The following is a 15,230-nucleotide window of genomic DNA, read 5'->3' as shown; positions in this document are numbered from 1 at the left end:
CCCAGAGTCCTTTAATCAGGACACAGCAGGTCGGCTGAACGCGTCTCCAGACGAGCAAACTATTCAGCATACAGAGAGAAAAGGTTTTCCTTTATTTAGCACCAAATAACAGTTATTTGCAAATGATAGAAAGTCTATATTATAGTGAGTTTATATACGATTGAATAGTCTCGACTCAAACTAAAATGTCTTTTTCTTTTAAATCTCGGGCACCCAGGAACATTATTTAATCCAGATGTTCAGAACATAACTTCAAAACTTTCTTGAGATGAAATCTGAACGTTTTTTTTTTGTCAACTATTACTGCTAAAGTGTTTCACTAATCCAACCTTTTAATCTAGAACAGATGTTTTATTGAACTAATTCCAGAGAGAAAGAAACTACTCATGGCTCTGTAGCAGTTTTTAGAGAATAGTAAGAAAGTCTGCCCTCCAAAGTGTTTTATGATGTTTTGATTGACAGATATTTCAGCTCCTTAATTCATAATTGAACACTCTCACATTAACTTCCCTTCTGCCGCTTTGCAGCCTTTAAAGTGCCGATTCATTCAACTTTTCCTTCAACTAATAAAAAAGTCTCTGAGATGGATCCTTCGTTGGTTCATTATACCCAGAATGCATTGCTCTGCTAGTAGCTAATTGTGTGACGAATGGTGGAGTAAGTAGACGAAGTGAAAGGGAAGTAAAAGATTAAAACTGTCAGCAGATGGTTGTTGTTGTTTAAAATGTGATCAGTAAAACGACTTAAAGTGTTTCGATGAGCGTCAGCGACGGGGGAGGAATCCAATTGTACAAAAATGTTGAGCGGGGGTGTGTCCCATTTTAGATGCGTGTCTCCAGTGTCCCTCAAATCGGTCAGCTGTTTCCTGTATGATATTTGAACTCAGATAATGTCATGAGGACATTTCTTTGTTGAGATTTAAGCTTTTGCTTTTAGTTTTTTGTCAAAATCTGCAGATATTCAAACTTTTTATTTCTGAAAACACAATTTGTCTTCCCACAGGGGGTGAACAAAAAGTCTATCGGCAGAACATTGATATATATTGATCGTTAAAGAACACTAATGTTCGGTTTTCCTGCTTTTTTTTGTAATGTTTTAACTTTTTAAATGTCATTCTTGATTTTGGATTATTCGTTAATCCAAAGAAAGTTATTTGAACTTTTATAATTGTATAATTATAACAACGTGAGAAGACACAAACGTTTAAAGGCTACAAAAGGAATGAAGCCAACATAGATTTTAATTTTTACTTTTATTTTGGCGGGGAGAAAGGTCGTACTGAAGAGAAAGGCAATGGAGCCAAAAGCCTTTCTGAACATCGCTGGAAATCTGATTTAGCAAACTTTAAAGGGCACTTTGAAGGGGACACGTGTCTGGAATGGGTCCCGCTGCAGACAAATGACACATAATCTTCCCTTTGAGTTGTGAAAGAGGGTAAAGGGTGTGTTAAAGGGGATCAATATTCAGAATGGAACCAAGCCAAATGCCCATTTTAAGGTTTTAAGACGGACTGAAGGGCACATTGAAGGGGAGCGAATGGCAACCGTGGAACAGAGCCAAGAGCGTCCTGATCTACAAGCTCAAGTTTTTTGTGGGGGGGGGGGGGGGGAGGGAGGATGTTTGGGTTGGGACGGGAGGGTAATGGGGGGGTTCAGCAGCTGCTAGATAATAAAAGATTAAGCTGTTCGTCTGTAGTTTTTCATCAATCAATCAACTTCTCATTTTTTTGTTATCATTTTGTCGATAAGATCTGCTCTCATCCCGTCACACCGGTGTACAAAACAACTGACTTTAAACGTCATCCGCTGTGTATTATAGTAAATAAAAATGATTTTCAGAAATGAAAAACTCTAAAACAAGTTTTCTTTTCTGTTTTCTCTCCATAATGTTTCCAAATAAAGTTTCTTTTTTTCCAAAACTGCTGTCTTTTTGTTTTTGTTTTGGTTTTCTTTACTGTATTTATGTTTTTTTTTTTAAAAATAGGCCTTATATTAGTTTTATATGTCTTGTGTTGTCGGTAGTAAAAGATGTTTTCTGCATTCTTTAAAATACCTCTACTGTATACAGTTGTACTGAGATTTAACATGGATGGATTTATGGCATTTTATCACAAATACTAATCACATTAAAGAAATATAAAGTACTATGTGTGAGAAACATGTAATGGCTTATATATGTAAAACAAGCACCAAACGGACTTATACAAGTTCAAATGTAAACATACAATATCACCAGTCTATTAGATATTTTACCTAAAATACTTTATTCATTTAGCTTATTCAGTGCGGACAATACAAACCAAACAGATGACTAAGGCGATTAAAAAAAGGCAATAATAACAAACAGTATAAAAATACTCCATTACAAATAAAGCCCGACATCGTACATTTACTCAAGGACTAATATACTCATTTACTAAAATAGTAATGTAAATAAGATAAGCAGAAGATCACAGTTTGGTGTAATATACATGATACATAAGATTAATTATAGTAATAATAGGTGACGTGTCATCTGAACAAAGCTCACGCCTGCAGACGCTCAAGTGTTGAGAAGGTGACGTGCGCCATCTCGTGGTCAAAACCGGAACTGCACCACACAAAAGCCACAACCTCTTTATTTGAGATCGACCAGAAGATTCAGCATTTATAACTTTACATTTATGTGGAGTTAAATCTGTTTATATTTTAAATATCAAATTATGTAGCTCTCCAAAATATTACACCTGTCATTTTACAACACCAGGCTGATTTTATCCCTTTAATAACACTACTAATAATCATTTTCTGATACAAGTAGTACTGTAATGTCACATTATACCGCTCTGTCCTGTCCACTGTCATTCTCTACCTGTCCACCAGGTTCCCTCAGACTTCTCCACCTGCTCCAGTCACCTGGCCTTCCCCCGCCCACCTGCTCACCTCATCAGCAGCCTATATAAACGGCCCATTTATATTATTTGTTTGTCAAACTGTTATATTTGCCATGTGTGTCATGCCTTTTTAAATGCTTATGTTAAGATTCCTGTAGTCTGTCAGCAGATGGTGCTGTGGTTTAGATGCAGGGATTTAGTATTTTTTTAATCAGAAACCAGGGGTTGAATATAATTAAGTAACTTTACTTAAGTACAGTACATTATGACATATTTGTACTTAACTTCAGTATTTCCGTTATTTACTACTTTTTAATTATGCTCCACTTTTACTTCACTACATTAATCTGACAGTACTACTTCACTTTAGTTACTTTACAAATGAGGATAAAGAAAAATCCTGTGAAGAGTTTATAAAATATGTTTTGTTACACTTTATACAAGACGATTAGTCGATGCATTTGATTAATTAGAAACTACTTTGATGATTTAAGTTATGGTTCTAGATTCACAAATGTGAAATTTGTTTCTTTACCCTTTTAATAACTAAGTTTTCATTCTTTTGTGTTTAAAAAAAGGTAAATACTTTTAGTAAATGTTTCGGATTACATATATATATATATATATATATATATATATATATCACACTGCTATTAATTAAGTAAAGGATCTGAATACTTGTCATGTCAGTTATGTATTTATATTATAGTTTAGTTCAGTGTTTAATGTCTCTCAGGTCACGTTATGTTAAGTTACCGTCACGCTTGTCTGGTGTCGTCTTGCACTTCCTGTTTTATTTTGAAACTCACCTTTCCCTCTCGTTCCAGGTCACTTAACTTCCTGCCTTGTGTGTTTTCCCGCTTCTGTGATCGTCTGCCCCGCCCCTGAATGTTGTCACCTGTGTGCCCTCGTCTTGTGCCAGTTTCTGTCTGTACGTCAGACACTTTGTGGAGTCGTGTATTTTAGATGTTCTTTCATTCCGTGGTTCGTAACAATACTTCTTCCAAAAGAAAACTAAACGTGTTTAGTAATATAAATATAAATATAAATATAAAGGATGATTTACAACTCAACATTGCATTTAATTGAAAGTGTACCAATCTTCATGTTACCTATCATTTCTACCAAATTAGTCATTCAAATTACTGAATTAATTTGTGGTTAATATTTGTAAATGTTTCTTACAAAGTTTATTTTGATCCTTATAATAAATATATTTGGTTGCTGTATAACAGTATTTTATTTATGCATCTATCTGCACATTTGTTTAATTGTTTGTTTACTTATACTGACTGTTAAAGGAGATTCTTCGTTTCCTAAATTGTGAATAAATATGTTTTCATGTTATTTTGCACACATGAAATGTTTATATTGGAAGTGTTTTACATTTTGTTTGGGATGATACATGTGTCAAATTCTTAGGTTGGACTAAACTAATATTTAATTCAACCTGCTATAACATTTATTTTGTAACTTTAGGCTCCGTTAATGCGTTGTGGGTGGACACATTTGCACAAAACACAATCGCCATTTTAAATGGATATTATAAACCTTAAAGAAAGTCGACAAGCAACACAGCACATTGTCCTCGAGCCTCTCCTGCAGGTTCTCTTCTTCTGCACTTCCAGGAGTCACCAGTTGGGGGCGTCGATGGCTTCCCGTCATCCCTGTGCAGCGCTTTCCTCCGTCACAGAAAAAGAGAGAGCAGCTGCTTCTTACATCGCAGCGTTTGCTCTGTCATCCCCCTCATTCTCCTCTCCCTCCTCCTCCCTTAGGAAGGGGAGCACCACACCCTGTCAGCCAATCAGACCTCTTCTCCACCTTCCCCATCACATCATCTCAGTTTCCAAGGTAACAGGACCCCCCCCCCCCCCCCCACCCCTCTCTCTCCCTCTGTTCCATACTGAAAGGTGCCGCATCATCATCATCCCTCCCATCCGTCCATCCCACCGTCCCATACTGAGCTGGTGGCTACTTTAGCTTTAGCCTCCTCTCTGTTAGCACCATCTCTCTCTCTCTCTCTCTTTCTCTCTCTCCCTCTCTCCCTTTCTCTCTCTCTCTGCAGTGGGATTGCCACAACATCAAAGGCACCTCCCTCCCTCCCTCTCCACCTCTCTCGCTGCATCGTCCAACATCCGACACTCAGGAAGAGAAGACGGAGACGAGATGGACTAAAGAAGAAGAAGAGAGATGTGGTACGTACTGCTGAAGCTGCTCTGTGTCACCTCCCTCCTGTATGTAGCTATATATGAAAGAGGAAAGTGTGTGTGTGTGTGTATATGTGTGTGTGTTGAGCCTAATCCTACGTGAAATGCAGATTTAATGAGCTGTCTGATGCTAATGCTACCAGAATGATGCAAGGAAAGGGAGAATAAGACAGAGGGAGGTGACTCCCAGTGTCTCTCCCTCTCTCTCCCTCTCTCGCTCTCTCTGAGCTTTTGTTATGGAGGCCTGCTCTGCAGAAGAGCTCGCTTTGCCTGCTGCATACAGAAAGAGGCCAACACCTCTCTCCTCTCTGTTCCCAGTCTGCTGCCCTGCTTCATTCTGGGCTGACTGGGCTGTCTTACTGCTTTACTGGGCTGGTTTCAGTGTCTTTCACTGGGTTGAAAACCTGAACCACGTGAGGGGAATCCTACTTCCTAATGTGGTGTGTACCAGCGAGTATTTACGAACTAATCTCAGCTTTGTTTGTTTTTTCTCAAAGTTATGATTTTGAGGAAGCGGGGATGAGGGACGTTTTAGCTTCTAGTCTGTATGATGTGGCGTTCCACTACGTCTACAGGTAAAAGTGTTTACATGTTCCAACTGGCCACACTTGAAGGTGGGGCCAACAGTCTGCTGTTACAGGGAGGGACAACATGCAGTAACGGAGCAAACTTAATCAAAGGAATTAATGTCGTTGAAAACACAAAAAGTGACAGAAGTAGTCGTGCGAATAGAGAGTTTGAGAGAGAAATTGTCTACATTCTTACCTCCTATACACGTCACCAGTGCACCTTTTCCACGGCAGACATTTTTACTTATCACAGTCATTAAGACAATGAGCCAGAATGCACAATACCCTGGAACCAGCGCACCTAAATGTAATGCAGTCATGTGCTTTTCTTGCCTTTCTGTGATTGTTGGATTGTCTGTTTCAGAAAGTTACAATCCTCCCAATTACAAAGTCAGAATCAGGTGTGTCGAAGAAGTCTTATGGAGGAAGAAACACAAGCACAACCAGAAGTTTACCCAGATTAAAGCACTTTGTTGGGAAGTAAAACTGAAGGTGAGCGCACCTGAAATGTAATAACATGTTGGGGTGCGGGGGGGGGGGGTGGTCCTTGAGTTTCCCACTTGTTAATCTAGACTTTTCCCAATTTGTGTAATCTTGTCGACATGCTTCTCTGATTAATTACTGTATAAAATGAAATCATGATGTGATCCTTACGCATCTTGTCCCTTAATCCATTTACTTTACCGTTCAGTCATCGGATGACGGCCTGAACAGTTACCTCACTTATTAAATATGTGGCCAGAGCTAAGTGACATCGCACATCTGCTCTTATTTCCTGAAGTTTTCCCGAGCACACCGTTAGGCTTGGTCCTCTCTTCTAAAGGAGTTTATCCCTTGTCCTTTAAATCTCTTTTCAAGGTTTAAAAGCTTTGTTTTGTGAAGGTTCAGTGTTTACATGTTTACTAGTACAAGTATATCCTCGTGCTTGTTGTGCACGAGTACTCGTTTAGCCAACAACATAGGAGATGAGTGCAAAGTCAGCATGAGTCACAGCACCACAATACACACATTTATATTAAATACAGGAGGTTGCTGGGCGGGGCAGGTTTTGTGTAACTTAACAAATGTCTCCATGATGTGGCATTAAGTGGACTTACTGTTTCCTCACACACAATCTTTCTAAAAGGATGTTGCACACATTGTTTCCTCCAGTTTTTGACCAACCGTTAAGATGTCAGGAAGCAAAAGAAACTGCTTCCAATTTAAAGAAAGTAGAACAGGATTGAGGGACGGGATAAAGGACGTGTGGGACCGAATCACACATCCTTCATCCCGTCCCTCTGTCCTGTTCTACTTTGCTGTAGGAAGGAAATGAAGTATGTAGAGAAGAGAAAGAAGAAGAGTAAGAGAAAGGATGGTGAAGGACATAGTGAAAGAAAGAGAAGGATGTAAAGGCCCTGTCACACATCCGTATGACAGAAACGTATGCCGGCGCACATGAAATATCGGCAATACGTTGATATAAATTAAGGGTAAGTTGTGATCGCTTGAAGGACGCAGACGATACGGCCGAACACGCCAGACACACGGCCCTGTCACACAGCTCCGTATATGAAAAGTAGCTCAAAATGAGTCAGACTCCAAATACGTCCAACTTTTCCACAGCGGTGTTGTAGCTGACGTATACATAACGAATACGTAACAAATTATTATACGTATGTCAAACATTGATAGCGTATCACTTACTTATTTAAAACGTATCAGAGCGTCTGGACAACGGAGCTGGAAAAGTGCCATCTGCTTCACGCTGATGCTGGAGAACAGGTAACACGCTGAACGCTAGCTGTACTGTAGAAACACGTTTAATAAGTTACTCCGTCGTCAGGCATCATCTTAACGTAGGGTAGCAATAGGTTATCCACTCGTTATCAATACATTGGCACGACACGACAAACAAGAGAATCCGACTGCACTTACACGACGACGGATGATTTGTTTTTTAGCAACTTTATTTACAACACATAGAAAGTGAGCGCTGTACAAGTCAAGTAAGGATTCCTGTCCTAAACACAATCACACCTCCTAAGAAGGAGGATAGTACAGTTAAACAGTGATGGCGGATGTTATTGACAGCCGAATGCTGTGTCGCTTCTAATGTTGCTGCTGCAAGGAATTGTGGGTCGGCGTTATCGCCTTCCTTTTGTAATGGATGCTCCAATCTACCCTATGCTAAAAGAGATAAGACAGGATGCACTGAAGCTTGTTTCCTTCACATTTAGAGAATTCAAACAGCTCTTTTTATGGCTGCCACTTAATACTTCCGGGTCATTTCACTCGGTTAAGAGCCTTCCTTAGCAGAAAAGACAATTTTGATCGCAGCCAAGGACTTTGGGAAAGAGGGATATAGGGAGGCAAAGAAGGAAAGACTAATGTAGGGAAGTAAAAAATGGAGAAGACAATGGTTTCAAAGGGAAGTATGTTGAAGATATCATCTTCATGTTGATCATGAAGAGCAGGAAGTTGCATTTTCCACTCCACAGGATATGATGTAACTGTTAAACTGGGCTGCAGAGAACCACAGATGTCAGAGGAATGGCAGGGAAGGTTAAAGTGGGTGTAGGATTCTCCTATTACACATGGATCATTGAATTAAATCCACAGTGAAACAAAGAAGAAAGAAAACTGGTAACCTGACTAGAGTTTAACTAGTTTAGTGGACATGATGATAGATAATCTGATCCTCTGATCCACCAACCTCAGCTTCATATTGTATTTTTCTCTGAGAGGGTTTCTTTCATCAGTTATTCTAATAAAATGAAACGTGATCCGAAGAGTTTTCTGCCCATATTTTAAATTACAGTAAATACTTTTATTTATTTATCACATGAAGTCATCCACATGTTTGTGTTTTTTGAGCTGATTATGAACGGAGGATGGTTTAGTTGTTTTGTCGTTTCTGGACTGAGTCTGTTCCAACTTGTTTCGGTTGTTGGCAGATGAAATCATTCAGTGTGTGTACGTTTTAATCTCTGCCTGTTATTCACATTATCGGGATTATCGGGATCGTTGACGTCGCTGTGTGAGCAAGAAAGATCCTTTTTTAATATGTTCAATATGTGGTCCCCTGTAGCTGCTGTAAATATGCGTTTGTTGGTGGAAAAATTGGTGACTAGACTAGAATGGATTCACTCTCATTTATTATGTATTATCCGGGTAATGGAGGTGAATAAATGTACCTTTGTGTAAATCAGGGGTGGGGAACCTCCGGCCTCCGGGCCGTATATGGCTCGCAAGACCATTTGATCCGGCCCTCGAGGTAATTCGTAAACACACGCTAATCCACTAGAAAACAACAACAAAAGAATCTAGACAGCAATAGTATGAAATGGACGACTGAACACAACACGAGCGGAACGTGTCATCACGTGGTCACGTCATGTCAAAATACTTCAATATTAAACGAGGCGGTCATTGACATCAGTGAACGCAGCTTGGCGAGTGTAAAACAGAGAAAGGATGGATGCAGAATGTCTTCACTTTCCAGGAGAAATGGACGAACGATTATTTCTTTGTGGAAGTAAAAGGCCAGTGTGTCTAGTTTGTGCGGACGCGCTTACAGTGATGAAAAATAATCTTGAGCAGTCATTATGCACGAAACATGTCGAACTGCACGAGCTGAAAGGACGAGTGCGTTTGGATGAAGTTAACGCTCTTCGGCGGAGTTTGGACCCAACAAGCAGCTCTCTGCCAGAGCGGAACATACAAACATGGAGAGATAGAGAGGTAGACCCCCACACCAAGAACACACTGTTCCACCGCTGCTGTGGAGTTATCACTGCCATGTGCAATACTCACTTTATTTTCTATCAACCACTTGGTACTTATATTATTTGTTATTATATTTAATTATTGTGTACTGCCTTTTTACACAATCAGAGATCAGATATATTTTTTTACCCCGAGGGGAAATTCAATATAAATAAGAGAATATGTCTGATGACACAACGGCCTCCATGATCAGAAGGCAGTTTGACCAGGTGTTATTGCAGCCACTGAAACAGGACAGATGCAGCGGAGAGACACGTGTCCTGCTGTTTGTTGACACTGCTTTGGTCAGGAAAGGATGATTGGCATTAATACAGGAGATTCACTCGACACTCTCCTGCATCACTCGGTTAGAAGCAGTTATATAAACCCTCTGCTCTTAACCTCCAGACCTCAAGCTGCTAAGGCAATGCAAGTTTATTAATATAGCACATTTCAACAACAAGGCAATTCAAAGTGCTTTACAAAAAACATTAAAATCCTTAAGAAACGGGTTCTAAAATGACATTTAAATACAAGAGAATATAAATAACTACAAGCTAATATTGAATAAAATGGGTATACAATACAATAGTATAAGTTACAGTGCTGTGTAAGATGTGGATAGTTATTGGATTTAATAAATGGCAGAGGCAAGCATAAAAGTGTTTAGCCTTGTTGCAGCGAACCTGCAGTTTTCTGCAGGAATGTTTATCAGACATGTATTTTGGCCCTAAACCACAGATGGTACTTGTTCTGCTGCAGACACCTGGAAGAATCAGAACAGCAGCCATGTGGGAACATTTGCACTTTCTTAGTTTTAAGCTATCACTGTTTGTACAAGAACGTTGCATTCTTGCTGACTTGCGTTTAGCCACCCTCCAGCCATTAAGCTCCTGACCTTAATCTGTAACCTCCGGCGTTTATTCCTGGTCTTCTGCCTGCAGTTTCATATTGTAGAGATGGCTAATGAGTGAGATGGCTGGATCTCCCAGTACAGAAGGAGAGAGTCCCTCAGGATCATCTGTAATTAGCCAGAAGCTTCTTGTGTTTACTGACGTCAAATCGGGTCAAGTTTATTTGTAAAGCACTTAGTAAACGCATCTGGAAGACAACAATTATTCATCATTTAACATTGTCGGTTTTTGCAGAGCAGCTGTTTATATCTCAAGATATTATTAGCCATACTAAGATACAGCTCAATGTGTATTACCCACAGCTCATAATCTGTGTTGTGCTCACATATTTGTGATTATGTCTCTTTTTTTCTACTTGCTGCGACAGAAGTATAATATTAGCAGGTGTGTGTGTAATGTCAGAAACCATTTCACTTGAACAGCTGACATGGTGAAGTGCATGCTGGTCCGGTCTGTAGACTCAGAGTCTCTCTGCAGAGCCGACGCCCTGCCTCCCCAGCAGGGACAGGGAGGAGAGAAGGCTAATGATCTGCTGTAGTATCAGGATGATACAGCAGGAGGTCACAGTACAGCGTATCCTCCTGTTTTATCATATGATATCCAGACTTACATTTCACTGTAAAAAAGCTTTGAATCAAACTGAGAGCTAATCATTTACTGGGGAAAGAAAATATAAATCATTTTTGAATTGAATCACCAGTTTAAAGAATCCAGTCAGCTCAATATCACTGTTAATAAATTAAATGTAGACAAAACTGAATTTACCAGCAGTCCCAAACATTTGATCAAAACATCTAAACATGTATTGGTACTAGCGCTGTGTTTTTGCTGCTTAGAAAGTTCACATAAAATTGACAGAATTTAACATGGAGTTTGGTTGGATATCGAAGAGGTGTTTTTCTTTTCCAATTAAATAGATGATGTGTCTGACAAGAAAGTAGCCTTTTCTAAAAAGTGAGTTTAATTTACTAAACACTCAACAAAGAATGTATTTTGTTTTGGGTTTTTGTTTGTTACTACAAATCCCAACATGCACATAGAGACAGATAGAGACAGATAGAGACAGATAGAGACATATAGAGACAGATAGAGACACATAGAGACAGATAGAGACAGATAGAGACATATAGAGACATATAGAGACATATAGAGACAGATAGAGACACATAGAGACAGATAGAGACAGATAGAGACATATAGAGACAGATAGAGACACATAGAGACACATAGAGACAGATGGAGACACATAGAGACAGATAGAGACAGATAGAGACATATAGAGACAGATGGAGACAGATGGAGACAGATAGAGACACATAGAGACACACAGAGACAGATAAAGACACATAGAGACACATGGAGACAGATGGAGACAGATGGAGACAGATGGAGACAGATAGAGACACATGGAGACACATGGAGACAGATGGAGACAGATGGAGCCACATAGAGACAGATGGAGACAGACGGAGACAGATGGAGACAGATGGAGACAGATGGAGCCACATAGAGACAGATAGAGACAGATAGAGACACATGGAGACACATGGAGACACATGGAGACAGATGGAGACAGATGGAGCCACATAGAGACAGATGGAGACAGATGGAGACAGATAGAGACAGATAGAGACACATGGAGACAGATGGAGACAGATGGAGACAGATGGAGACAGATGGAGCCACATAGAGACAGATAGAGACAGATAGAGACACATGGAGACACATGGAGACACATGGAGACAGATGGAGACAGATGGAGCCACATAGAGACAGATGGAGACAGACGGAGACAGATGGAGACAGATAGAGACAGATAGAGACACATGGAGACAGATGGAGACAGATGGAGACAGATAGAGACAGATAAAGACACATAGAGACACATAGAGACAGATAGAGACAGACAGAGACAGATAGAGACACATAGAGACACATAGAGACAGATGGAGACACATAGAGACAGATAGAGACAGATGGAGACAGATAGAGACAGATAAAGACACATAGAGACACATAGAGACAGATAGAGACAGATAGAGACACATGGAGACACATGGAGACAGATGGAGACAGATGGAGCCACATAGAGACAGATAGAGACAGATAGAGACACATGGAGACACATGGAGACAGATGGAGACAGATAGAGACAGATGGAGACAGATAGAGACACATAGAGACAGATGGAGACACATAGAGACAGATAGAGACAGATGGAGACAGATGGAGACAGATGGAGACAGATAGAGACAGATAGAGACACATAGAGACAGATAAAGACACATAGAGACACATAGAGACAGATAAAGACACATAGAGACACATGGAGACAGATGGAGACAGATGGAGCCACATAGAGACAGATGGAGACAGATAGAGACACATAGAGACACACAGAGACAGATAAAGACACATAGAGACACATGGAGACAGATGGAGACAGATGGAGACACATAGAGACAGATAAAGACACATAGACACATAGAGACAGATAGAGACACATAGAGACACATGGAGACAGATGGAGACAGATGGAGACAGATAGAGACACATAGAGACAGATAAAGACACATAGAGACACATAGAGACAGATAGAGACAGATAGAGACACATGGAGACACATGGAGACAGATGGAGACAGATGGAGCCACGTTGAGACAGATGGAGACAGACGGAGACAGATGGAGACAGATGGAGACGCATAGAGACAGATGGAGACACATGGAGACACATGGAGACAGATGGAGACAGATGGAGCCACATAGAGCCACATAGAGACAGATGGAGACAGATAGAGACACATGGAGATACATGGAGACACATGGAGACAGATGGAGACAGATGGAGACACATAGAGACAGATGGAGACAGATGGAGACACATAGAGACACATGGAGACAGATGGAGACAGATGGAGACAGATGGAGACAGATGGAGACACATGGAGACACATGGAGACAGATGGAGACACATAGAGACACATGGAGACAGATGGAGACACATAGAGACACATATCTAATAGGGATATATATTACATGATGTTATAGGTTCAAACCCAGTGTGACATGTTAATGAAGCTTTCTGGATGAACCCTCAACCCTTGTAAAGTGTAGCACATGATGAGGTTCAGGGTTATCCAGTTCCTCTCTGTAGACTGCTGTAACAGCTAACTGCTGTACTGCTGACTTAAATAAATGTAGGTGTAATTGTTAGAGTGTAATGACCATAGGCTGTATATATAGAGATATTGCTACTGTTGATTGAACATGAACTGGCTGACTTTGATCAATTCTACATGGCTGAATACATTAATAATAAATCAACTAAAGGTCCAAACATATTTATACCCTGCACGCATAATCAGAAAACCTCAAGACGTTTTAATTCAGAATGAATGGATGTTATTTTCTCTATTGGTAAAAAGGATGCTAGCTGCTGTACCTGTAAATACACAGCATTACCTGAAGTTAGCTTCGTTTCACAAAGCTCTACAGACACACATGTCTCTCCATCCAGGATCTCAACCAAACTCTGAGCAAGTTTTGGTCTTTTCAGCACAAATATTGTTGCATATTAACAGAGTAAACTGTAATAATTCTGGGGGGCTGTGGCTCAGGAGGTAGAGAGGTCATCCACCAGTCGGAAGGTAGGTGGTTCGATCCCCAGTCCTGCAGTCAGCATGTCAAAGCGTCCTTGGACAAGATACTGAAGTGCTCCCGATGGCCAACGGTGTGTGACAATGTGTGAATGGTTATCCCTACTGACGAGCTGATGTGCACCTTGTATGGTAGCCTCTGACTCTGTATGAATGGGTGAATGTGTATATATTGGTTTGTTGTGAGGTTTATGTTCCTTCCTAACTCTCAAGAATCAAAAATAAATCTCATGCGAAACCAGACAAGAAAGATAAAAGTTATTTATTGTTCTCATTTTTGATCTGCTATCCTCCTCCCTTCCTCATCGCTCTGCTTCCCTTAATGGTACTGTGTCTCATTTCCTCTCGTATCCTAACATCCTCTCTTTCTACCCTAAATAATCCATCTCTCCTTCACTCGTCCCGTTTTTTTATTTTGTGTGTTCCCCTCTTTTCCTCTGCCTCTTTTCTTATCATCCATATTTATTAACTGTCCTCTCTTCCCCCTTTCACCTTCTTCTCTCCACTCCCTTTTCTCCTCTCATCTTATCTTTCTCCTCCACTCCCCTCTCAGGAGTGATAACATCTGCTCAGACCGCGGGGTGTGGCAGTGAACACTCAGTCCTGGCTGTCTGTATCTGTCGCTCAGTACAAAACAGAGCCACAATATTAGACGAGCAATTTAGTCAACAACACAGAAATGAACTGCAGATCAGATAAATGAATTGCAGGTTGGGGTTTTCAGCATGTTTTCTTCACCTTCACTGAATCAGCCAGATGCTGAGTGCTAATAAATATTGTCACCTCGTTTTTATTTGGGTGATTAAAAGACATTCTGGGACATAAAGGAACCCTTGCGTCTTGAAAAGGCTGCTCCAGAGTCACAGAAACATCCCTGAATTCTCTCCAGAAATATCTGGAGCTGCATGTTTGTTCCTCAATGTGATGAAATTGGGATTTTCTGGCTCCATTACTGACAGAATTGTGGTGAGCAGGTAATCAAACTTCAGTTTAGTGACGTGTAATGTAATCCTAATCCAACCACAAATGCAGCCGTGATTGAATATAGTATCGGGATGGAGAGATATTAAGTATGAGGTCATTTTTACACCCAGCAACACTTTTTCATCCAAGTTGGGTCAGAGAGGCAGCGATAGCATCTGTGACAAATACATTATTGAACACACACACACACACACACACACACACACACACACACACACACACACACACACACACACACACACACACACACACACACACACACACACACACACACACCAT

The 15,230-nt window shown here is 40.4% G+C and overlaps 2 protein-coding genes across 2 annotated transcripts in view; both read left to right on the top strand.

The window, feature by feature from the left end:
• Nucleotides 1-5,658, top strand: part of arhgap5 (Rho GTPase activating protein 5) — a 28,735-nt gene extending 23,077 nt beyond the window's left edge. Inside the window, 2 exon segments of the mRNA XM_029426835.1 lie at nucleotides 4,648-4,723; nucleotides 5,577-5,658. Coding sequence (XP_029282695.1) covers nucleotides 4,648-4,723; nucleotides 5,577-5,658 — 158 coding nt within the window.
• Nucleotides 3,718-15,230, top strand: part of LOC115005064 (A kinase (PRKA) anchor protein 6) — a 62,312-nt gene continuing 50,799 nt past the window's right edge. Inside the window, 3 exon segments of the mRNA XM_029426864.1 lie at nucleotides 3,718-3,856; nucleotides 4,501-4,723; nucleotides 4,938-5,067. The gene's annotated coding sequence lies outside the window, so the exon portion shown is untranslated.

The sequence above is a fragment of the Cottoperca gobio genome, unplaced genomic scaffold (assembly GCF_900634415.1).
Source record: "Cottoperca gobio unplaced genomic scaffold, fCotGob3.1 fCotGob3_245arrow_ctg1, whole genome shotgun sequence".
Classification (NCBI taxonomy): Eukaryota; Metazoa; Chordata; class Actinopteri; order Perciformes; family Bovichtidae; genus Cottoperca; species Cottoperca gobio.
This window is presented reverse-complemented; position numbering and strand designations above follow the sequence as displayed.